Source organism: Homalodisca vitripennis, unplaced genomic scaffold, assembly GCF_021130785.1.
Source record: "Homalodisca vitripennis isolate AUS2020 unplaced genomic scaffold, UT_GWSS_2.1 ScUCBcl_3845;HRSCAF=9622, whole genome shotgun sequence".
NCBI classification, from domain to species: Eukaryota; Metazoa; Arthropoda; class Insecta; order Hemiptera; family Cicadellidae; genus Homalodisca; species Homalodisca vitripennis.
The window spans coordinates 1-27,331 of record NW_025780008.1 but is presented as its reverse complement, the minus strand read 5'-3'; the positions used below and the strand labels follow the sequence as shown (position 1 = coordinate 27,331).

Below are 27,331 nucleotides of genomic sequence, written 5' to 3'. Positions count from 1 at the left end.
TAAAGAAATGCTATGTACTTTTATATATGTAAAATAACGCATATGTGCAAACTAAAAAAAGAAGAAGTTACATTTAACATTTTTTAGAAATAAAATAAATAACCCGTGGGACATAATTTTATTTCATTTGTCATGTTATTGCAAACATACAAAAACATTTTCAGACAGTTTATTCAATAATAAATATTTTTTTAAATGACACAAAACCTGTGACGTACTAGGCCTAGGTTGTGTAACATTATTCTGAGCTGATGTAGATGGTATCTCAGGTGTTAAGTCTTTAGCACTAAATAGGCCTACATTTCTGCCATTGTCTCTATCATATTTAGGATCATACGTCGGATCAAGGTCACTATCATCGTCAAAAATATCAGATAATACCGAATCGTCATCTGAAAAGTCAATATTCAATTGTCTGTCAACTTCACTTGAATGTTCTGCTAGGTTTGAGTCACCCATTATTTACAAAATAAAACAATATTTCATACTGAAAGTACCAAACAATAATATACACAACAAACAATAATATAACTGTCGAAATCATATTGTATATGTATGAAAATAACATTATGGTGTAGCTAAAATTAAACACTTAAGAGCCATTTATAATAACTTATATCATGCCAACGACATATCGTCGGCTGGGGTTTCTCGCACTATTTTTACCGCCCGGAATATCGTCGGCCTGGAGTTTTTAGACAGTGAAATTTACCGACGATATACCGGCGGCTGGGGCTCAAAGGGTTAATCAGTGCATCCATATATCATTTTTGTGTGGTTAACCATATCAAGATTTGAGTGGTTAAATAACTTGTTCTTGCATATTTTTAAATATCTCTTAATGTTTCAAGATGGTGGCCATTTAGATTTATTCAAAATTTATATCTTGATTATTTTACTGCATTAACAAAAAATTACATGCTTTTTAAGATATTTTATACATTCTCATTTTTTATATCTATTAAGATTTTCAAGGTAGCTACCGTTCAAAGTTTTGGAAAGGAGTATTTACATCTCACTTACTGGATATCATAGAGAAAAAAACCAAAAAGGTTTTAAGTTTCTTAGGTCATTTACATTACAACTATGTGTGTATTTACATTAATTATTATATTTCGTAATAGAGGTGATACAAAGTTTAAGAAGTATACATATAACATTGAATCATTATAAGTAAACATGTTTTACAAACACAATTTCTAATTGATTGCAACTAAAGCAGATTCACACACAAAAAACAACTTTAAATACTTGTAATGATTTTTGTCTTATAAGGATTCAAGGTGATAGTTTATAAATATTTAACAGTCAGGGTCCAAATATATAGATAGCGCCGCAAAACTATCTTACAGATGTTAACACATTGAATAAAATAGACAGAGCACAACGTGATCTGTGTATTTTATTGTATATGTTCACTGTATTGAACATTTTGCATCACATCACTCTCTGTTTATTCCTAACCTTACAATATTATTAACATTTCAAACTTTACAGTCATCACACGATCAGTTTGTAACCTTATAACCTAATGTGTATCGATTTGTTTGGCTACACGTATCCCATAGGCTCAAATTAATTTATGCGTTGGCACCAGAACAGTAATACTACACCGTAATTGTTATTACAGGGTCCGGCAAAAAAAACCTCCCTGATTTCAATAGGCATTTGCAAAAAGAATAAGAAACATACAGAACAATTACTTATATTTGTGAATAGCCTATATGATGCCATTTTACATCACTTAGTACACTTTACTTGGTTTTGAAAATTATGTCCGATAAATGATTTTCCTCCATTGTTAAGACATACACGAAGTCTTTCCATGAAGTTGTCTATAGTTCTTTGTATAACTTCCCTTGGAATGGCTGCCACTTCCTGCCTAATGGCATCTTTTAGTTCTTGCAGAGTTCTGGGACAATGTTTGTACACTTCAGCCTTTAGGTAACCCCACAGAAAGAAATTTCAAGGTGATAAGTCGAGTGACTTTGGGAGCCAGGAAATGTCTCCTCTTAAAGAAACAAGACGTCCAGGGAACAACTCTCTTAACATTTCCATGGACTGCCAAGCAGTGTGACCTGTGGCTCCGTCCTGTTGGAACCAAACTTCTTCTTCCTCATGGTCTACAACAAACTGGTTGATCTTGGGTCGGAGAAATGTCTCCATCATGTGACAATAGCGATCGGCATTGACCGTTATGTTTGTCCATCTTCTTAAAAAAAGTACGGTCCCCATACACCAAATTCCGCAACGGCGCACCAAACTGTGACTTTTGGGCTGTGTAGTGGTTATTGGTGGAGTTCCCTAGGATTTTCTGCAGCCCAGTAGCGGAAATTCTGTTTGTTAACAGTTCCACACAAGTGGAAGTGGGCTACATCAAAAGAAATAAAGACAGCATCTGGGGGAATGTTTTGCAAAATGTCATCACATGCAGTCCTGCGAGTTTCATAATCTTCTTCAGACAACCATTATTTTGTAGGGATGCAGATGAAGTTCCTCATGCAGAATTCTCCTTACACACCTTTCTGACAATCCCAGGGCAGCTGCATGTTTAACAGCTGAACGCTTTGGAGACTGTTGGATGGATATTCTCACTCGCGCCACATTCTCCGGTGTTGTAGCAGTACGAGGTCGGCCAGTTGGGTTTCTTTTTAGTGCTGACCCTGTTTGTCTAAAGTTTGACACCCACAGTCTAATCGTTTTTCGCATCAGGAACACTATCACGTCGGCCAAGTTCGAGTCGAATCCGAAACGCTTGTTGATTAGAAATCACAGAACCGCCATTTTTAATAAACACCTCCACAACAAACGTCCTATGCTCACCGAGCCAAGCCATGGAACACTGAAAATGGCACGTACGCCGCTACAGAACAATACCCCCTCCACATCTCCACCCCCATTACAACTCACGCGGTGACTTGCTCAAACCGGGGAGGTTTTTTTTTGCCGAACCCTGTATTTGTTGTAAACAGCACATAATAACACATATACCGATACCGTAAAATGTAAAATCAGAGGAAAACAACAGATCAGTAGTGCTACATAGCAAAGAGTAGTCAGCTGATTCTCCATCTACATACAACTGATCTATAGATTATTTACAAAAGAGTTCAAGAAAACTAAAGAAAGCCTGTCGTTAAAAAAAAACATTCAGTAGAATACAACTATTATTACTGTCCAACTACAACTCTTGTCTGCTTGAAACTACTACACATGAAAATTTTTGATTAGCTCAAACTAAAGTACATTTTCTTTTATCATTACTTGTTCCAAGAGAGCCATTGTTACAGTCACTACTAATGTTTTACCATCTAGATTCTCATAAATAACATGTGATCCGTTTTAAGTATATGTGGTGGACGATATCATGCTAATAAATATTTTGATTTTACCTAAAAAATATTTTTAAACATGCGGTAGAACATAAAGTACAATTTAGAATGTACAATATATGAATACGTGGGGTAGTTTTTTAAAAAACATACACAATTTGAAATACTATACAATTTTATTGAAAACTTTTAATAATTCTTGATTTTTACTGTTAAAAAAATGTATTACTGCAATGCAAGTTTTGTGGGGAACATTTTTCCATTAACCAAGATGTGTTGAATTATATCAAGTTTGAGTCTGCCTGTTTCAGCACTGTAACCAACTGATCTGCCAATTGTTTCGAGCTTGCAGCTATAATTCGGCGTTTCATTATTTCAAATGGACTACCTACAACAAAACAAACACTTACATTCAGAAAATCAATAATAGACACTGTTGTTATAAAATTTGATTATTGGACTATGTACCCTTTTTCATATATTATACAAATTTAAAATGTATTATCTTATTTAAAAATGAAATACATTAATAGGTTTGGAGTACCATAAACTCTTAATCACTGGTTTTTTAGTGGTGTAGTTATCAGCGTCTATTAGGTTTCTTTCTGACAATAAGCAATTCTGTATTGCTGTTTAATTTAAAACCATCCCTGTATTTATTAACTTGTATCTATATATTTATATTTTTATTTTGTGTGTATAATTTATTGATTACAAGGAAATTTTGTCTTTTTCTGTGTTAATAAAGTTTTTCACAACACAATTCTTAAGACAAAATGCTGATGGTGCTCTGCTTTGTTTGTCGTTTTCTAATATTATTTGTGGATGGTATGTTATTAAAAAAATACTCTGTGACAGCGTTGTAAAGTTAAAGCCATTTGCTTTTGTTTCGTAATTGGCAAGTCTTGGGCAATCATATCTATAAATAAAAGTTGATATCCAAAAGGCAATATTTCGTCAATTCTATTGAGAACTTTTGAGACATTTATAATTTTATTCCATATTAAAAACACCATTTAGATCAGAAGTAGAAAATATGACAGTTATATTTCATTAATTAGTTATCTGTAATTGAGATGGTGGCAGAGAGGAAGAAATTGGTTTATTCTTGTCAATTTCACTCAATATTAACCATTTCTGTGCCTTATATTTGTTTTGTGTAAATATAATTTTACTGTACTGTGACTAGTAAAACAAGTTATAATTTTTTATAACTAAGAATAATTATTTCTTAACTTCTACAGTGTCATAATTCTGACTTGTTATATTAAACAATCTTCCAAGATAACAAAATGTAAGAAAAATAAATATTTTTGGATGAAAAAATATTTAATAATTAACAGTGATTATTAATTTTATTCAATGTGAAATCATTTGAATAGGACAGATTCAAAAACATACATTGAAACTAATAATTACCACACACCAAAATTGTCAAACAATTTGCCATAGAAACTCTATCAGTAAGATTCAAAATAAGAGTAAAAGGCTCTTGATCACTCAAACAAATTCCTTAAATATTGTGCTTCATATGAAACAAAGAAAGTCTTGAAATATTGTGAAGAGTTAAATTAATTTCTAAAATATTTTATATTTACCATCAGTGCTGATAACAGTGCCCCCAGCCTCTTGTACAATGAGAGCTCCAGCAGCATAATCCCAACAATAAAGGTAGTCCACTTGATAGGCATCCCAGGCGCCTTGGGCAACGTAACACAGAGACAAAGCACATGTTCCAATTGCCCGTACCCTGTAAATATTATAAACAATATGGTAGAAAGTATTCAACAAAGTTATTGGTCGTATAAAAACGTTAACAATCTGTGTAAAATGAACATGTTAACAGCTTGGTACTGTTCACGTCAACAGGTTTCTCTCATGTTCTTTGTCATAATTGTATAATAATTTGTAGTTGTTTGCTCATTGTTATGTTATGCCAACTTAATAAACTATTACACCAAAAATAGTTAGTATTCATGTAGGAATCATTGTACTCCACTTGTTAAGTTTATTATGTAAATCTACAGACCTTAAAAAATAGAAAAACAGGCATACTAAGTAAAAATGAAATAATCAAATAAGGGAATGATTCTTGAGTAGTAGCACTACAATAAAAAACAAGTAAAGTCCACCTTTAAAACTGTTAAATTTTGTTTTATAAAGTTTACATTATCAGAGTGTCCAGCGTGCAGAGAACTTTACTTAGCATGACTATGCTGAAACTAATGCTGATTTTTTGTGATCAAGTTCAAGGATATTATACAGCGCTGTCTTTGTGACAGAGAGTTGAGAGGGTTGTGAAGTGAGTTCACAGTTCAAAACCACTCACCACCAGTGAAAGTGTCTTGGTGTCACACCAGTCGATCAGTGTCTATAGTCCGTCTATGTCTATATAGTCTAGTTTGTAGTGGTGTATGGCAGTCAGTGGTTGCCATAATTTATTGGCTTTGAAAAAATATAATCATGTGTTTCTTTTACTAGTTTAAATAACTGTTTTATTTCAATTTATGGGGTGTGATTCATTTGCCATTTTGAATTTGTGCTGATAAAAAGGTGTTACAGGATTTAATTTACTTCTTCTAATCCCTCACTTATTCAAAATAAATTTAAATTCAAATATCTAATGTCATTGTGACAAAATTTTTAAATGTTATTAAAAAAAAACATCATTAAGTAGAATATAATTAAAAAAATAATACATTTTAATGTACCAAATATATTTTTAAGGCCGTACTAAACATTATCTAGCCTTGGAAAAGACTCACGAAGACTAAAATTTTTGATTCCATCGTTCTGGAATTCTAAAGCTATATATACTTGAAAAATGCGAGAATTTTATGATGAAGTTGGCTGGACACCCTGATTATGTCAAGTATATTTATATTTCAATGATTTTTTATTGAAAGGGAATATTTGTACTTAAAAAATTTTACTAGAAAAACAATTAAACATTGATTAGTAGTGTATTTTTAAGAAAAGAAAGAATATTTTATTGTGTACGTTTTGGTACCACATACACTGCAAACATATAAATAAGTAATACATTTATTCTTTTTTAGTATGAAAAATAAGGCTATGGTTTTTATTGATTGCAGTTGTTAACTGCCACTTGGTCCTAAAAGTCATATTCTGAAAGTGACTTAATTTCTGTTGTTGGCATCTTTTTTATCATCATATCTAGATTTCAGTATAATCTCCCTTTTAAGTTTCAATTGATATTTTTGTAAGAAGAAACAATCACAAACTTGTATATTTCTGGTGTGTATGGGAGTGATGAGTGATGTGTTGAGAACAGATTTGGAAGGTACAATTTGCTGTAACATGGTAGTTTCTTGAAAATAAAAAAATATTCTTAAATAATATTATTTTTATACCTTGTTGAGATAAAACAGAGCACAAAAAAATATGTTTTTTCAGAAGATAGTTTTAAAATACTAGGCAACGTGCTAGAAGGATTGTCTTTAATTATTAAAAGATACATAGTCACATTTTGTATTACATTTCTTTAATTAAAAGTCATTATTTGAGTTTTAATTACTGTCCCATATAACTAAAGTTATGAATGGCTTTGATATCTTATTTACTGTAAGATTCAGTGGGTTGTGTTTTATTTTTGTTTGCAGGGAATGATTTCACTCAGTTCTTTAACTTTCGACATTATAAACTTAAAGATTCTGTAATGATTTTTGCCAAAATATATTAAACACACTAAAACTAAAAAGTTATAACGTGATAGAAACAAATAAATCTCAGTAGTTGAGTACAAACTAGAGTTATGTCTCCGTGTTCAGTAGAGACAGGTTGTGAGGTTATTATATAAAGTCTAGTGACCGGCTTATATGATTGGAATAAAAAATGTTTGTAAATTTACATATGAAAAAATTATGTATGTTAGATAAAATTATTTAAAATAAAATATCTTCAGGTATGTGTAATAAATAAGTTGTCAGTGTTCTTTTTTATTAATTAGTATTGTAAATTAATATGCTAACAGAGTATTTAAAAAGTAAGAACATACTTACAGCAACTTTAAGAGTTACTCTGTTTCTGTTATGAACTACGAGTATTATTAGTTAGTAACTTGATTTTTGAATATATTTAGCATATATGAGCTCTAATAACTCACCCATGTGCTTGAGATACAATGGCTGCTAATCTTTTGAGTACTGTTTCTTTAATTTTTGGTATACCTGCTAATGATACTTCAAATCCAAGGAGTGACTGTTTGATATCTAAAAAAAAGAAATGAGCCAATATAGATGGTTATTATCCTATGAGTTTATCAAACACTGCTAATATATATATATATATATATATATATATATAATATATATATAAATATATATATATGTAAATATTTATCTACAGATTCTGGAGAGACATTTGGTAGTGTGTCTGTGGCAAAATGTTTAACATTCCCAATGAGGTATGTTTGAAAAGTAACAGGATTTTTATTTTTTTTAATATATTCATTCCTCCACATTAATTTTGTCACTTTCAAAATAGTCCCCTTTAAATATAACTTGTGCAAGCACTTCTTCCAATCCTTGCAACACTTCACAAACTCGATCTTTGGGATAGCCTTTAGCTTTTTCAGTGATGCACTTTTAATGTTATCTATGCTTGGCCCTTTAATGATCTCTTTAGTCATGTCTGGAGAATATGAAGGCTAGAGCATCGTTACAGTGCTGTTTTTTGGAAAAAAATTCATAAAAAGGCAATGAAGTGTGTGTGAGCTGGCCTATTATCATGTTGCAAAAGCTATGAATTGTTTTGCCACAAATCTGGGTGTTTTCTTTTTTCGGATTGCTTCACTCATGGCATTGAACTTGTAGGTAGTACTCCTTATTGACAGTTTGAACTTGTGGCATAAATTCAAAGTCAGGTTCTGACTTTGTTTCAAAATTCAGCAATTTTGGAAAAAATTTTCTGTCAAACTTTACCCAAAACATTCAAAAAATTTCATGGCATGAGCCAATTAATATGCCATCATAAGCAACTTCTCTGATTGTAATACAGCAATCGTTCATAACCATTTCGTCCACTTTTGATGTGTTGAGGCACCTGGAGTGTTTGTCATTTTCATTGCCTTCACGGGCCATCTTCAAAATGTTTATACTACTTGTAAACCCTTGTTTTAATCAAAGCAGACTCACAATAACATATCCCCCACTTTATTTAATTTTTCACACAAAATTTGATCAAATCCTTTGATCCATCTTTTTTAATAAACGAAAATCGTGAGTACATAAAACATGTCTAACCTTAGAAGCTGCCACTGAAAAAGTAAACAATGAATACAGCTGGAAATGTTATTATGCTTAGGAGCATGAGCACCAACATAATAAAAAAAAACTATCTTGACAATCAGACTCTCCAAACCAGTGAATCTTAAAAAGTCCCTATTACTTTTTGATCACATCTTGTATTTATATACTGTAAAGATATTTGTAAGATAGTCGTAACCACTTTACTACTGCTTCATTTTTCGCTGATTAGAAGTGTTAAATCTTTACAAGGAAAGTTTACTAACTTTTGCTACCGATGTTTTGAACATATTGATATATTCATTTTAGTTAAATTATCACTTTTTCAAAATTTTGAACAATTCAAAAGGCTCACTTCTGATCAAGTTTTGGTGAGGACTAGAAAAAATACTCTATAATTGTTGAGAATTTTATAAATCAAAGTACATCAGGCATAATCTAAAAAGTAGTAACTAAAAAAGTATTGTTTTAAATTAACAACGGGCATATTCATCGAAGTATGTAATAATTTTTGCAAGAGAATAGTGAAACTTAATTGTATGTACTAGTAGAGACTCTCTAACTCTCGAAATACTTATAACGTTAGTCAGGCAACTAACAAATTATCAATGAATCTAACAATGAAAAACAATAAAATTAATTTAATGTTTGAAGTGTTTTTATTGTTAGTAAATTAAATTATTAATGAATGATATACCTGTTACATCAGAGACATGGATAGGTTTTCCGTTCAGCCATGAGCCATTCCCCTTCTTTGCAGAAAATAGTTGGTCTTTGATAGGGCTGTAAACTATCCCAATTTCCAATACTTGATTTACTGCCAGAGCAATTGATATAACACAGTTTTCATCTCCATGGACAAAATTGTTGGTCCCGTCAATGGGGTCAATCATCCATGTCGGGTCATTTGTGAGACCTTCAGCACTTGCCGTCTCCTCACCAATAAATCTGTTAATCCAGCAAATGTTTTCAGTTCATTTTTATCAAACATTTAATTGTGTAAGTTTTAAATGTTAGAACTAACAGTACTGTACCATGGTGATGGTGTACTGATTCCTGAAAATCCTGGAATTTGTATCTATTAGATATGAATTGAAGGAGTCTTAAAAATTACAAAAAAACCTCATTTTTGTTTCAAACAGTTATATTTTTAAACATTAAATTTTTAAGATTAACAATAATTGTAACTTAACCTCAAAATTATATTTTGATTGTCTTATAATAATTAAAGAATTATATATTTAGTTAGTACGTCTAGAAAAGTAACCATACAATTTTCCTTTTTTCATATTCAACAAAGAATATTAAAAAAATGTCTCAAGATTACTGAATAATAATATATACAAGTAAAAGTACTGCTTTAGTTTTTATCTATTGTTTTCTACCTAAGATTTAAAATAATTAATTTTTAGATTGATGGAAATCAAAAGTAATTTAGGGCATGTCCATGTAAAACAGGACAAAAATATTTTAAAAAATATTTTTATGAAATAACCTAGGTTTGAATGTTTTCAGATAAAGAATTATTGTGAGCAATGTAGGCAGCATTGGCTTTTTAGAGGAACAATTTTATTTTTGTTGGTATTTTGTGTTTAGTTAACACCTGTTAGCAGAGTTCATTGATGGCTGATTGTTTAGTCTCACATCTCAATTTTATAACTGATTATACATTAATCTAGAAGGTGGCCAGTACCAAGAAGCCATCTTTAGAACAAAAAAGCTAACTAATAATATGTTTTTTTTTACATTTAGGTTAAGAATTGTTCTTTCTATTACGTTATGTTTTAAACCCTACTTCATGTAACGTGAGTTACCAAAATTACAGATTTTTCAAGTTTACTTATGTAATACACAACCAATAACAATAATAAAACAGATTCTATTTAAGAAAACTATTACAAGTATGGTACTATTTTTTAAAATTTTAAAATTTGTTTCATTTGCAGGAATTTCATACAAGTTTTTCTGTAACGTGAGTTACTGTAAAGATATTTATTCATAGCACTTTAAACATTGTTTATATATTGGAGTTAATACTAATACAAAACAAGCTCTTAACATAGTTAACCTCAAAACAATTAAATAATTATTGTAATATTTATATTTATATTGGTCAGAATATAATACCTGTTTTTAATTGTTCAAACATACTTCTAAATATAAGTGTAACATGAGTTACCGAAATTTTGTTCCAATATATTTTGGGTTTGATCTTATGATTTTAATAAATATAAAACTTGCATTTAACTTAGATAACCTTACCTTTATAAGCTTTATATAAATATTTTTATTCAGGAAATTATTGTTTGATTTTATTAGACCCACTTTAAGTACACACCAAAATGTTGTAACGTGAGTTACCACTTCAACCTAGAAGTGAGTTCTCGAGGTAAACCCTTTGTCTTTTATTATGGTTACTAAGTATTCCCAAAATGTACAGTTCTGGGTAGTTTAGTAGGAGATAAGATTAATATTAAGCCTAAAAAATTCATCTGTAATATTTTAAGATTAAGAAATAATCTTCAAACTTTTCTACTAAGCAAGAAAATATATGAAGTGCCTGTTAATGACCCAATTGTTCCTTCGACAAATAGTGGTACAGTAAAGAAATATTCTATATATATAATCTGGTGTACAGTGATGACTCTGACCTTTCTGATGAAGAGTCATCCGTTCCGAGTGTTTCTAGTGAACTAATTAGAAAAAGAAAGCATCAAAAGTGGAACTTTTGTCCTTGTGCAATTTTCAAGTGAAAAAGACTCTTTGGTTACATTTAATTATGTTGCTATTTGCTAAAGTGGTAAATTGACAAGTTTGGAGACATTGAAGTAATGTGTTTGAAAAGTGATAAAAACCTGTTATACATTCAAACCGATCAAAAATGATGTTACTTTCGTCAAACTTGGACAAATTTTGAGTGTTCTGCCTCTTCCAGAAATTAAAATGAAAGGTGGAAGATATTATTATTATTTTAAAAACAAAATAAATATCAGGGAAAAGTAAAATGTTAGCTACACAGACTGTCTAATTGTTTTAAGCGAAAGTGAATATTCTTTATATATACAAACCATGTAAAAATGTAGTCTATAATTACCATAAAGTTATTTGATCATATCTTTTTATTCTTTCATAGTTGTGTTATAAGAAAAATACAAATTGGAAAAATATAGAACAGCCTAAAGTAAAAAATATGTTGTTTTTAGAAATAATAAAACTTGTTTTTTACACTGGTAAAAAAGTGGTAATATTTTCACAATTAAAAACAAATATTTAACTATGCCAAACTAAAAATAATTAAGTGTACTGATACTAAAGTAGTTATTAAACACAATTCAATATATAAAAATTACATAACAAAATTTATTTCTACAAATAACAAATGTCCTTAGGAAAGAGACACAATGTAAACATGAGTTACTGTAACGTGAGTTACTGTCAATTAGGTCAATAGTATATTATTAAAATTATGTTTTTCAGTTTTTATTGTTGTAGTTGTCACAGTTAAACTACAAACTCTTGAGCCAATCTAAAGTATTTAGATTAAGAAAATTAAACATTTTAGGACAAAAGTTGTTTCATGTTAAAGTTTGCTTTCAAATTTTGACGTCCTTTTTGTGTAACATGAGTTACCGAAACTAGAGAATTATATTACCTTAATTATTTAGTCTCAGGAAGTTGAAATCTGGGCCAATGTGTATTATAATTCTTGCTTAATACTGCAAGATATTTTTGCTAAATATTATGCTTTAAAAATTAAAATGTTTCAACAAATAACTTAGGACCCATGTTGAAATGTAACGTGAGTTACCATGGACATGCCCTTTAGAATAATGGTTAACTTCAGAGTATATTTGTTTAATTAGTTATTTTCTATGTACAAAAAGAAATATAACAAACATAATATGGACAAAAATATGAAGTGTCTTATCATGTGTTTAATTAGTTTAAAGGTTTTTTTTGTAGGTGGTTTTATGTATGTAGCAAATTTACACTTGATAAATTAGCTAAAATAATGACAAAACTACATAAAAAAATGTAGTTTGATGCAATTTTATCAAAACAACAAAACAAACCAAATTAGCTAGATATATCTGTGGATAAGAACATTTCAAAATACTGCAACATTTGAAAATTAAAATAATGAAAATTGAAATAAAATATTTTGAAAATAAAAAAAATACTAGCTACTAATTGGTCAAAGATGTAGAGTTTTTATTGTCCAGTAAACAAGAGTAATTTTTTATACGATCCAAATTATTTAAGTCTCAATTATTGCAAAAATTCATGTTAATGGGCAGTTAAAAATGTAATACTATATTTTATAGTAAAAAATAAAAAGTAAGTAAAATAAAAATATATGGCTACAATAAAAATAATTGTACTTAATGGAAGAAATACATTTACAAAAAATACAGTGTTACTTAATAGAAAAAAAACTTAAGCTTCCAGTTTACATTAAAAAATCCCCTACAGTACGATAGTTATCAGCAGGTGTATGTTTTGAATTTTCTCACATGATAGTGGCTGGCATAAATTATGCACTTAGTATTAGTCCTGTGTGTGACTCAAACACATTTCAAAATTTGAGATACATATGATAATTTTAAAATTTTCAAAATTTGGGCTTAAGCCGCATAGAAACCTTTTTGAGAAAATTATAATGTATTCTAAAATAACCCAGAGTACATTGTGAAAGTAAATAAAAAATAAAAACTCTTGGTTGCCATTTTCCAAATCATCTATATCATGTATGCTTTTATTTTAAAAGCCTGAGAATAAAACCTCAGACCTGCAGATTTTCTTTTACTCTGTATTTAAAAATTCATGAAAACATTTAAAAACTGTTTTCAAGTTTTTATTTTGTACTAAAACCATATAGTTCACTATTCTAGGATACGAGTTTGAATTTTTAAGATTATGAAACTGGTTGTCTCTTACCCAAATTAATATGTTTATTTACAAACAGATTTTTTTGTTATTTAATTTTTAATTGTTCTTTGAATCTGTCTCACCTGACGATGAGAATAGATTTCAATCAATGAAACATGATATATATTTTGTAACATGGCAAATGTCCGAAATCTTATTATATTTTCAAATTTTCTATTGACAAAACCAAAAACTAAACAAAAAAATAGAATATGTATTTTTGATGGGTGATAAATAAAATAGTTTTAAATGAGCATTTATTATGAATTACTTGTTAGACCGTGTGTGTGATATTTTAATGCAGAACAATGGTTTTTAAAATGTTATTGTTTGAAAGTTCATTGCTCTCATTGTCATTATGACTTAATAAGAATAGATTAGTTGAAGTGTATCATACTTCATAGATGAGATGATAGTAGAAGCTTCTATATATAGACTCATATTTGATTCTGGTAGTCTGAAAAGTTTCTGACCTAACAAAAATACAAGACATTTTTCTGAAAATTTTTTTTCAACATTGTCCCCTTGTAACTTGACACACTTCTTCCAGCGATGTTCCCATCTCTGTAACCCGTCCAAATAGTACTCTACATAATAATTGTTCACGAAGGTGATTGCCACTTCATTTGATACAAATATTTGTCCTCTCAGCATAAGTTTTAGATGAGGGAACAAAAAGAAGTGGCTTTAGGCTAGATCTGGTGAGTAAGGCAGATAGTCAGGCAGTTCAAACCGTAATTCGTAGATTTTTGCTATGTCAATGACAGAGGTGAGGTTGTCTTGGAGAGTCAGAATTTTCTTTTTCTGCTAATGTGACCATTTTCCCACAAGTTCTGCCTTCTGCTTGTCAAGAAATGATGCACAATATGCTCTCATAATACTTTTTCCTTTTTGAAGATAAAATCGATTAAAATAACTCCCTGACTATCCCAAAAAATAGTTGCCATCACTTTCCCAGCCAAAAAACAGTTTTTGTCTTTCAAAAACTGTTTTTTGGAAATGGCATTTACAAATTAAAATGATGTTTAAGAATACATGTAATACTATGATGTAAAAAGATATTGACTCAATCAAAAACTAATACACTACCTTCTCATAAGATCCAAACAAATAAATGAACTATCTTCCTAAACATGAATTGGCTTCTTCTTCACCATAATAACAAAATTCCTGAACAGGCACCTTCACATATAAATATAATCACCTTTAACAGGGCTGAGCTCTAACCCTTGCCTCCCTCTTCTATGTCAGTCTGGATTGCCTCTACTTGTTAAAGTGGCTAGCTGCATAAGTTAGTTCACTCATTAAATTCAAAGATATAAGGAAGCACATGTTGAAGATTGGGCTGTTGGAACGGAAACTGCTTTACAAAAATCAATAAAATTTTTATTACAAATATAGTAAAAATATGGAAATTACATAAATGAGAGAAAGGAGAGAGACATCTTTGAAAAGGCTAATATTTTTTCATAACTCCAATTTCAGTATTGAAGAAAGTAACATGTTAATTCTCCCAACAGAAATAGCTAATTAAACTACAATATATTTATCATAATAATCACAACATGAGGGATATAATAAATAAGCAAACATATACTTACTTGTGTGTTGGAAATGTTTTTAAGATTTCATCAATTATTAATGATTCTATTCTTTTGTCATATTCAGTAACTAAATCAGAGCTTGATGTTTTTGTGGTAACTTTTTTTGTTTTCTTAAATCCTTCAGCTAATACCTAAGACAAGAACAACATCATTTTCTGAATACAAATAAGTATAAATTTAATATTAAATTACAGTATTAAATAAAGGAAAACAAATATTATAGGTTATTTGTTGCAAATGTCCAAGAACCATTTGATTCCTAAAACAATCTTGCCCTGAGCTTTCTGCAAGAAAAATCTTGCCGAGCTTTCTTTGGTTTGTATAGCGATGCTATATGATCCCACATCTTCAACGGTTTTTTAGTCTCAGAATTCTCATATATGACTCAAGTTTAATCTCCAGTTACAATTCTGTTTAGAAGTGATTTCCTTCTTGATCATAGTGCATAATGTCATTCATAGAGCTAAGGTCATTCATTGTGTTTTGTGATCCTCTGTAAGAATTTCTGGGACTCTATCAAGCACAAAAGTTAAGTTTTAGTAGCTTAACCTGTGTCACAAAATAGTGTTTTTAACAATACAGTCTTCCACATATTATGTAAAAATTCATTCTAAATTCTCTTAGGGGATGAAACATCGATTGTTAAGAACTTTTGCGTTAATTTTCTCAAGAAGTTCAACAGTGGCCACATGTGGCGTGCGATTTCTTTCTTTGAGACAAATGTTTGTTTGGTACTCTTTAATTAATGAGCCCAATCTTGTACAGCTCCTTCACTCATTATCTTTGTTCTACATATGATACAAAGTTATCTGTGAATTGCTGCCACCATAAATTGCTTAGCTGTTAATAATTAAATGACAGTAGTACACACTTCACACTTAGTGGGATTTTATATTATAGTACACATTTTAGCAAATTATATAAAATTTAGTGCTCCAAATTCACTCTACCACAGCTGAATGCCCAATGATCTGACATGCATGTTAGCGCAAGCATGTTGAGGATACCCCTTCAACTTCGCATGCAATGAGTAAACGGAATTTTCTATCAAAATTGCCCTTGTATTTGTTACTTCATTACATAGTTTTTAAAATAAAAATGTTATAAATTTAACATTACTACATTGCTTTAGCTGCATTTAAACAGTACATTTTAAACACAATTGAATTAGGTTTTGCGTTAAATATTTGAAGATACCTAAGTTCCAATAATATAGGCATATACTAACTTTCATGGTATTCATATTGGTAATGCTGTGCATTTCATAATATATCTCTATACCACATGACAGGTTTGTAAATAATTAACAGATAACATGATAATACCTTATCATTAGAGATAAACACAACAGTATAGTGACTTTTACAGTGTGTAAATTATTAATTAATTTTCATGAAATCATATTGTATTTCAGCGTTTTAAAAAACTATAAACTTATATTAGTTTTTCTTGCCCATTTAAATAATGATTATCATAACATATAATCAATATTATTTGTAAGAGTTAAAACCAAATATATACTTGTATCATCATTTAAAAAATGATGAGAATGCAAATTTGACAAAAAAATGTCAAATGAGCATTAATAATTTTTGCTGTAAACCTAATTCTAACAATAATAAAGTAAATATGTTATTGCTGATTAAATTTGAGTATTTAAGAAAATTTTGCCTGCTTAATACATGATGCTAGGTCACAATGTTTTCAGCCAGGAATATCTCCAAAATGGTATTTATCTTGTTATGAAAGGAGTTAGGAACTAAAGAAGTAAGGTAAAGGTCTAAATTTGTATTTTTTGATTTGTAGGCCTACACATTGGTTTGTTGTCTACAATTTGCAGTCTAATTCAAATTAAAATTCAAAATTTCTTTATTCAGACATGTAACAGATTACAAGAATAGCGTCACAATAAATCTCTATGTAACTGTTATTGTTGGTCTACGTGTGTCTGAGATTTATAGGAATGGTTGTACACACATTTCTAAAGTTTAAACTGTAACTGGAAAATATTTAAAAAGTCACTTTTATGATCTAAATCCTTGGGTTATGATGTACATTTAAAGTAGTGCAGTCAGTCACATTATTATTTACATGTTATACATTGTGTGTATAAAATAAAACCTATAACATTTAACTTTAGTGCTCTACCTCATATGCAATAAAAATAATGTTATCAAGCTATTTGTTAATATAGCCTATTACAAATTACACTGTAGGATTTACAGTGCAGCAGTAAGTGATTTTGATTGATTAAAGAAAATTCTGAAACAGTCCAAATTTTGTTCAAAACATTTATTTTCAATAACCTTGCTATTAGAAGTTTGTAATATCTGCAGAAAGCTTCAATTATTTAGAATAGTGCTTTAAACACTTTCTCAATGTTTCATCCAGTCAATCAATGTTATTCATTAATATGATAAATATTATTATGATGTATATTATTATGTTATTAATAAAATTCACCACTTGACATGTTTACTAACTAAACTAATACAGAGAGCTATATGAAACTGTAATAGAAGGCTGAGCTATGTGTAGTACAGTATTGTATAGTAAAAGTTGTATTGATGGCAGTTTGATACTCACTGTTCCAGCAGATTTGACAATCTCTAGAACTACAGAATAACAGTGTTCAACATCACACATCTTATTGTTGTCTGTGGCTAGTAACTGTAACAGACCAATACTGACTGAGACTGAGAGTAGAATAGTGAGAGAATGAGGGGGGGGACAGGTGTCCACCCATGTCTCCCCACCTCTTGCTGTCTCAACCTCTCCTCCTCCCTACCACTGCATTTGTTCTTGTTCCTTACACTCACTGGCATCTACTGTACATAACATAAATCTGTTCCCTTCTCTGTGCTGATGCCTGTTGTTGTTAGCCATTCATTATCAGTTCTTTATTCATTATTGAATCATTTATATTACATACCATGTAAAAATAAAGGATATTATGGTGTAACTCATAAATGAATTTATTAGTTTGGATATCACAGAATATACTTCACAGAAAATAGTGAAAAATAAACAAGTATTGCAATTGCATATACTGAATTTTGTTACATAATCTGACAATTGAATAAAATTCTACATATAAACTGTGTTAAGGGCGAAATAATAGACTAAATAATAAATGTTTATATAATTATTTGAACAATTCAATATAAATTATTACTGTTTTATATAGAGTATTTTATAATGTATTATATATATATATATATATATATATATATATATATATATAGGATAGATATATGGATATGGTTTAATCAAAAACACATGATTTGTTGGATTTTACAAAAATGTGTAACATTATAAAAGTTTTGTGAAAATACACATTTATCTGGATATACACATAAGTTAGACTCAGATGCCAAATTTAAACAAGACCATCCCATCTATTCAGTTATTTTACATTTGTCAATCCTAGTTTCACTTAAAATTCAATAAGATTTTTTAAACATTTTTCGAGATAGACTGACTGTTTCATTTGCTAAGCATCTCATGTGTCGTAAATAATTGGTAGAGAAAAAAAGATGTAATAGTGTTTTTTAATAAAATGTTGTATTAAACAAACTAAGCTAAATAAGGTAAAAATGTTAAATTTAACCCAAGAACTGGCAACTAAATTACCTCTATTGGCAGGGCACTTTCCAGGTTTTGCAAGGGTATTTTATAAAAATTATAAGAAATACTCAAAGTTATTTGATTATGCACGGTCATGTATTATTTTTTTCATTAAAATCTGTATTTTGCACTATACATACTTTTTTAAATTCTTTTTTTAGTTTGAACCTTTTATATATTGTTTCTTTAAGGGTAGGACCATACCCACAGAAGTGGTATATTTTTACTAAATAAAAATTCCAAAATATAAAAATTATGTATACATTTCTCTATTTCCAGAAAATATATAGTTTGATGGACTTATTTAATAATTTTTTTATTTTTATATTGATAAAACTTGTAACAGAGCATTTTTTGTAGGAAAATTGACATTACCCTGGTAACATACTATATTACAATAATAGTTATTCCTTACGTGAAACAGTATTATAGCACATCAAGATTTAGCAATAATATATAATTTATAAATAACAAGTGCAAGTTCAAAATTGTGTAGCATAACTCATCATATTTATGAATCCGGAAAACATAAATTTTCTTCTCATTTGAAAAAATAAAATTTTATTCATCCACTAAACTCATTATGTATTGTGAACACATATCCCTAATTGTTATAAAAATGAATTTACAAATATGTACAGTTATAAATCTAGTTTCGGTTGGGACACTGAGATCTTACACTGGGCCTAATCAGATTACTACCGCTGTCATGTTCTACTGATTCACTTTCTAACAATTCTCCTATATCCCTAGATCGATTTAAATAGTCCTTATCCATTTCATATGCATATAATGTTGGTAAAATTTAACGTATAAAATAAATAAAATGCTAATATAGAAACTTTACTTCTAACTTAGGCCCACATAGATTATGAAACTTAGGTTATTTCGATTTTAAACACTAATTATTTGTTTTACTACATTACTCCTGTGAAAGAGAAATACTTTGTAAAACATGTTTATACCACTTGACTAAATAATAACTTCAAATAGTATTACATAATTGCAACAAGAAACATGAACAAACAAAATAACCAATAGCAAAGAAATGATAAGAATGAAAATTAAATACAATATACTTCTTCTCTCTGACTTGTATCAAAGATCGAAAAATACTGAACTTCAGATTAATCAATAGATTTATTCATTCACTATCGAATGCTACTATTACTTTCATTGAAAAGCATTATAGTTAATTTGTAAAGTGGTTTTATTGTGGTGATGTCTGACCGTCACTGCAGCGATCGTGACCAGTACCTGGGTTAAAAAAAATATTAAAATTAATAAAAACTATTAGGATTTTATCAACTGTATCGAAATGACTAATTCAATAAAACTCGTGACATTTGTTGGGTCTTGGCCTATACTAATGACGACAGACTTTTTACAAAAATAATTTTTCTTAATCGAATCACACATTTCCGAGTTGTAAACTTTCAAGTTGGTTTAGTTGAAAATCGCCAAAAACTAGTACCTTTTTTCGTAGTAATTGAAAAAAAGAATATGGTAGCTTGTCAACTATTTGCTTTATATTTCTAAACTCAGAAATATACAAACTGAAGTTTAATGTAACTCCTGTTACTGCAGTTTTACCACTAGTTAGTTTGTGGTTATTGTTCAAACTCGGATATCTATACTTTTGATCTGAGAGTAGTATTGTGGTAGTAAGCACAGCGCAGTGACATGGATTCCCACAAATATCTGTTGATTTATATACACGTATGTACAGTACGGTGCAATACCCTCATTCAGACAATCTTATAATGGTATGACTCATGAGTAATACAATATAGCATATTATAAGAATTATTTTATTACTTTATGAATATTTTATTATGAATATGAAAAATAAAATTTAAACTTTTGCCATCCCCCAAATCTTGCTGCAATGTGATTAAGCTTGTACCTAAATATGGGCCTGTCTATAGAGGCATTAAACTGAACCCATAGTTATCTGTAAGCTGTGTTACTCCAAATGATCTTCAGCCACAATCAGTCGTTGTTTCTGATGTTTTATTAATATTTTCTCAGTAATCAGAAGGTCTTGAGCAACAACTAACATTTACATTTAATCTGTAGTGTATATGGAAAACAAAATAAAAGCCAGCTTATTCTTATTGTTAAAAATATAGCTGATTATGTTTTTTATACATGCTAGTAAAAATGGTTTCAAGTTTTCTCATTTCTAAGGAAATATAATTTATTTCAAATCAAATGAAACATTAATTCGTAGGTTGTCAATCAATGTTTGATGTAATTGTATTGGCTCAGGCTGGAACACCCCAAGAGAACCTGAATGCTCTACAGAGAGCCATTGACTCCATGGAGGAGAAAGGGCTACAAGAGGATCCTCGCTACTCACAGTTGCTGGCCCTCAGAGCTCGGCAGGGCACCATGGAGCCCACTCGCACCACCCAGGTCTATAATCTACAACAATGATTAATTAGTTAAGCCTTCATACTTGCTGATAAGTAACACTTCAGCTTACATATCAACCACTGATAATGAAATAAATTATTGTTCTAAGTGAATTAAAAGCATAAAATTTAATTGTTTCATAATCAACTTAGAGAATATATACTGGGTGTTTCACGAGATATTGGCACAACTTCAGGATACGATAGTAGACACAAAAACAAACAAAAAAGTATGTATGAACATGTGTTCTATCTCGCTCTGATTAGTGTCTGTCTGTCCATATGTGTTTTGTATTTTTAAAATTGTATCTCAGAACCCATTGGAGTGAATAACATGAAATTTGGCAGTTATGTTGAGATAATTGAAAGGAAAAGTAAAAAAAATTAAATACCATTATCCCTTTCCATTTCAAAATGGCAACATTAAAAAATTTTCAAACTTTGATATCCCAAAAACTGTTAATCCCATTTAAAAAATTGAAAAAATAACTAACTTAATGGAAAAACTTACTGCCAAATTTCTTTAAATCGGTTTAGAAATAAAATAATTACATCAATTTTATTTAGTGAGTGTTTATGTTTTCGTACATGTGGAACATATATTCTACATAATGACACCTCCTAATTGTTTGTTATTTATCGGTCTTTGCACAGTTGTTTTTAAATCAAATGAAACACGTATATGGATAAGAAGTTTTATTTTTACATACAATTGACATTAAGATTTCAAGTTTAAAATGCTGCTCAATGTGATGCCCTCTTTCAACAACGCATGCTTCAGTTCGGCTGTTTAAGGTATTTCTTGGTCTTTCAAAGATCCCAGGAGTAGCCCTGATGTTACATGTACCTTGCACATGGAGCAATTCTTGTACATCAGGAATCTCTTTTGTACACCTCTGTTTGTAAGTGAGTATATGATTAACAAAGGTAGCATTAATTTTTAAAATAGTATTAAAAAAATTACTTTTGCAATACAATTTTTTAAACTGTTTATAGCAATAAAGGATTATTATTATTACTACTACTATAGACGTCAGGTGACCTCATGAAAAGCATATTCCTCATTGCTGTGCATAGCCTTTTTAAAAAATAATTATTACTGTAATGCAATAAATAATGCCAGTGAACGCAAATCAAAACCAAACTTAATAGAATACTTATAACATGTTGTAGCCTTGAAATTAAGCCATCTTTAATACTATCAGTTAGGAAATAATTGATAAATTTTTAATATTAGCTAGAAAACAGCTGTTAATGATGCAAAGACCAATCAAAAACAAACAATTAATACTTGTACCTGAAAATATACTTTCTACATGTAAGAAAGCATAAACACTATTTCTTACATATAAAAAATCCCCTTAATATTTTTTAAACCTTAGTAGATACTCTTCTTTGTTTGAAGGTTATTTTTGACGATGGAAGGATTGTGAAGGAAACAGGATTTTTCCGGACATTTGCCATCGTTCAGTGAAACAGGAAAACAGTAACACTTGTTGTTGTTATGTTACTGTTTTCTTGTTTCACTGAACGATGGCAAATGTCCGGAAAAATCCTGTTTCCTTCTTAGTAGATAAGTTAGTTTTTGTCCAATAATCATCACATGCCTACATTTGGGGATGTGACCCATGGGGAGTGTCATGGAAATCTTAACCTTTCCAGCGTTATTGACGCGGATCCGCGTTTTTGCATTCTTTATTTTCTTACTGCTATGTTAGTTGAATATTTTGCTGCTAGATGGTTCTAGTAGTCATGCGACATACAGACGGGTTGCCCTAGCTCGAATTCTGTTACAATGGGAGTGGCAGTTGCTTCTAATTGGCCAAACACTGTCTAGCGGGCGTGGCCCCGCGCCTTTCACAAAGTCATTGACGGGAGCTCCCGTCAAGGCATCTAGCCAGTTAGTTAGTGAGAAGCGTCCGGTACACGCATATGTATTTCGGTTATCGCTTATTTTCTGTTGTGTCCTATTCTTTTTAAAGTCAATTATTCATATTATATACAGCAGTTTCCAGTATTTTATTTAGTGTTTTTTACCATTATTCGTGTGAATGGCGAATCCAGACGATACGGAATTTGAAGATTTGGTAATTCTGAGCAATTACTTGGCCAACCCCAAAACTTTTTCATATTTTTTTTTACGGTCATAAGGATGTTATCAGAAAGCAAGAAATATAATTCAAGCCTGTCCTACAGTTTGCCGAGCGATAAGAAGATTCAAAGTCCAAGCGATAACAGTGGTTTGCGGGAGACGCGCGGAATGTCAGTTGTGACAGCCCGCCACCAAATAAACACTCTTTGTCTACTTTTGTATTTTTCTAATTTTATTGGTTTGTAATATAGTATATGTTTATCTATAAAATTGTGTTTTCATTCCCATACTTAATGAATAAATGATAAAAATATTAGTGACAACTACACTGCTATTCTACGATATTCTCAAAAGTTAACAATTAGCCTAGGAAATCCGAAAAGGGCTAAACAAATTTTATTTACCGTTACATAACTCTATTTTGACATACAGAAACGAAAATAAATTTAACTTTACACATTGGAAATTGAAAAAAAATTGTAACTTTACCAAAGATCAGGTCTAACTTTTCATGACGCTTAAAGGGTTAAATTCAAGCCTAGTTCAGGATGCACATAATTTTAAAAGGCTTTATTATTAGGACATAATGCCACAAACTACACTGTTTAAGCCTTATTAATTTCAAAATGGCAGCAGTTAAAATAAGATAAATATTTAACCTTTTAATAACCACCATTATTTTGTGTATGGTATATGTTTGTTAACTTATTGAAACTTTGAATATTACATTTTGATTATTAAAGGGAATATTTAAGTGTTTCTGGACATTTTACTTGTATAAAAATAAATACAAGATTTTAGCATTTAATTTTCGTAAACCAATATCCTATTATTTAAGTTACACATGCATTTTATGACGTACTTGTTTATAAAATTCTTAAGGTTAAATATTTTTGTTTCACTTTTAAATGAATAAAAAACGAAACACTCTATGTTCTGTTAAAAAAATATATATTTTAAATTAACCAATTTGCTAAAGGGCTTGTTTCATATTTTTATATAGAATCATTCTTGTTGAGAGTTTTAAAGTGGTTTAAAAATGTTTGTTCAATCATAAAGTGATGTTTTAAGTGGCTTTTAAGGTTGAAATTAAGGGTTTGAAGAAACAACGTACTACCGTTAATTATAAAATTAAAATTACATGATATTTTAAATAATATTTGCATATTTAGTTTTTGTTGTAATATATCTTGCAAATGTACAACTAAAACAGATTTGTGAAAAGGTGCAGTAGTGGCAGTGAAAAGAAGGGTTTATGTTTGATAAAACCTTATTATGATAAAAGTTAACCTTTAACAACAAACATTTTTTTTTTAGTCCTACAATCATTTCTGTCTTTTACTTCAAAATTTCTCCTTTTACATAGCTTTTAAACTTTTTTTATCATATGCCATCCAAAATATATCTCACATGTGATCATTATATCTCCAAAATCACTATGAATTAGGACCATGTTATTAAAATAAAAACTTAAACAAACGTTTTCGTCTCACTACTATTTTTGCTACAAGAATTTTTCAAAATTTATAACTGAAATGTTAGTAAATATATGTGAATAAGAAGAATTTATAAGGTATTCATTGTAATTAGTCGGAAAATGACAAAGTTATCTAAGAATCTGTAGATGAGGATATAAAACAGTTTTTCTCTAACTCAGGGGTTCAGTGGTAGCGGAAACGTGAGTACGGGTGAGGCCAGTCAGCAGGGTAAACATAGCTTCAACTCTAATCAGCTGCAACAGCTGCGGGTGCAGATTATGGCTTACCGTTTACTGGCTCGCAACCAGCCCCTCTCTCAGCAGCTGGCCATGGCTGTGCAAGGCAAGCGGCTGGATCCACCTGCCTCCACACCACCCTACCAGCGCAATACTACACCGGCCCGAACCAGGTATTAACACAGATTCATGAAGAACTGGGTATACTTACGCTTCCATGTATATATATATTACACAGTTCAGTTTTTGTTAAGGAAAATCTCGACTCTTTCAATCTTAGAAGCTTTATTTAACCATGAACACAACACTAGAATTAAAAATACAATTGATGTGCAATATGCTAGGTTAAGTAAAACTCAACAGAACTATGCAATAACCGGAGCTAGGCTATTCAATAAGTTACCATTAAGTGCTAGATCAATTTCTGTTGGTAGGTTTAAGAATGTTGTTGCAGAGTGGCTCAAGAGAAAAACATTTTATTCTGTAGATGAGATTTTTTATGCTAATTTTAGTGACTTACAATTTTAAAATTTTAAACAATTTTAAACTTTTAACATAGATATAGATTGTATTTATTTTAGGCTCTGTAGGCCTACTTAGTGATATTTTTAATATCATATTTGACTTTGTCAATACAATTTTGTAATTGTTGGACGACAATAAAATGATTCTGATTCTGATGTCAAATTTAATACTGTAAGGCATTATTGCATTAAGAATTTTTTTACTATGTTTTTTTGAGTAAAACAAACTTTTAACTAAAAACATAGGAGATATTTGTACCATGTAAACAATGATGTAGAAGTAAAAGAACTTCTTAGATAACCAAAAGTGTTTAAATTTTATCTATAGTTTCATAATATACATAGTTTTCTATATGTTTTGGAACTAGTGTTTTAAAACTAAGTTGTTACAAAATTAACCATAGAAGTGGCACTAACTTTTTCCCGACATGGGAGGTGGCCAGTTTTCTTTCCTTTTACAGAAGTTTAATTAATCTTTTATAAAATACATAAAATAAACCTAAACCCATTTGTATTTTGTTATTGTAATCAGAACTTGTCACACATATTGTCACATATATTGATTATAATGGCTACAAGTTTCATACACACAACACTTTTGTAATAATAAAAACCAATTCTTTGTTGAAGTTTGATTTGACAATTGAAGGGTTTTGAAGGAAACAGGTAAATAACCAACTTAACACATGACTACAAATCTAGTATTAATCTAGTATTATCATTAGTAATTAAGGGCAAGAAGTCAACAACAACAGCCATGATTAAACTCATAGAATCTGTTTACTGACGACCTCGAACAGCGAAAACTTTTCTACTGCACTTTTTTTTAGATTTTTTCAAAGGCATTCGACTGCTTGAGCCATGACCTCATTATAACAAAACTGGAAGCCTTAGGCATATCAGGGAAAGCCAAAGACTGGTTCAAAAGCTACCTAACTGGACGACACCAACTGGTGGAGCTCAAGCACACAGAAAATGGCATTACCAAACATGTGCAATCAAATACATTGCCAGTAACCCGTGGCGTACCTCAATGGCTCTGTGCTGGGCCCAGTCCCTCTTCGTTTTATATTCACTAAATGACATGCCCCAACTTCTTCAGGACCACTGTTTTACCATCATGTATGCGGATGATACGACACTGCTACTAAATGACAAAACAACTGATAAATTAGAGCCGTTAACCGCATACATAGCTCTTAACATGGCCTATCAGTACTGCCATAACAATGACCTGGTCGTCAACCCTACAAAAAACTAACCAAGTTTGGATTTGGGGCACCGAAACGAAGATGTACCACAGATACCAGGCGTCACCTTGGAAAGCCAAGTGAAATTTCTAGGCATAACTCTAGACAACATGTTATGCTGGACCCCACACATAGAAAATCTTTGTAAAAAATTAAACACTAGTGTCTATGCAATTAAACAAATTAAGGCCATTAGTGACCTAGCAACAGCAAGAACTGCATATTTTGCACTCTTCGAAACACACTTAAGGTATGGCCTTGGCCGTCTGGGGTGCAGCTTCTGCAGAAAAACATCGAGAAAAATCCTGGTCATTCAAAAAAAAGGCAGTCAGAACTTTAGCCGGACTGCAACGACTTGACAGCTGCAGGGAAGCATTTAAATCATTAAATATCTTAACGATTGTTTGGACTCTACATCAAAGAAGTTGTGATGTACGTGGATGGAGAAGATCTCTTGAGAGGATCGGATCTACACACCTACTGCACACAGTAATGCCAACCTCTACAACCTCCCAGCACATCGCCTCACTCAATATGAGAAAAAAACCACATATAAAGGTGCTAAATTCTTCAAC

The 27,331-nt window shown here is 30.4% G+C and overlaps 2 protein-coding genes across 2 annotated transcripts in view; one reads left to right on the top strand and one right to left on the bottom strand.

Moving 5' to 3' along the window:
• Nucleotides 1-25,155, top strand: part of LOC124372725 (ATP-dependent helicase brm-like) — a gene marked incomplete at its 3' end in the record, with an annotated part of 41,612 nt that extends 16,457 nt beyond the window's left edge. The window contains exons 3-4 of the mRNA XM_046831133.1: nucleotides 21,031-21,177; nucleotides 24,926-25,155. Coding sequence (XP_046687089.1) covers nucleotides 21,031-21,177; nucleotides 24,926-25,155 — 377 coding nt within the window. The remainder of the gene's footprint in view (nucleotides 1-21,030; nucleotides 21,178-24,925) is intronic.
• On the bottom strand, nucleotides 3,490-17,903 carry LOC124372724 (inositol monophosphatase 2-like). The gene is made up of 6 exons (XM_046831132.1): nucleotides 17,719-17,903; nucleotides 15,130-15,263; nucleotides 9,297-9,547; nucleotides 7,459-7,564; nucleotides 4,931-5,082; nucleotides 3,490-3,720 (listed from the first exon to the last, which is right to left on the bottom strand). The coding sequence occupies exons 1-6, from the start codon at nucleotides 17,776-17,778 to the stop codon at nucleotides 3,614-3,616; spliced, it is 810 nt and encodes a 269-aa protein (XP_046687088.1). The 5' UTR covers nucleotides 17,779-17,903; the 3' UTR covers nucleotides 3,490-3,613.
• Nucleotides 25,156-27,331: the final 2,176 nt, after the last annotated feature.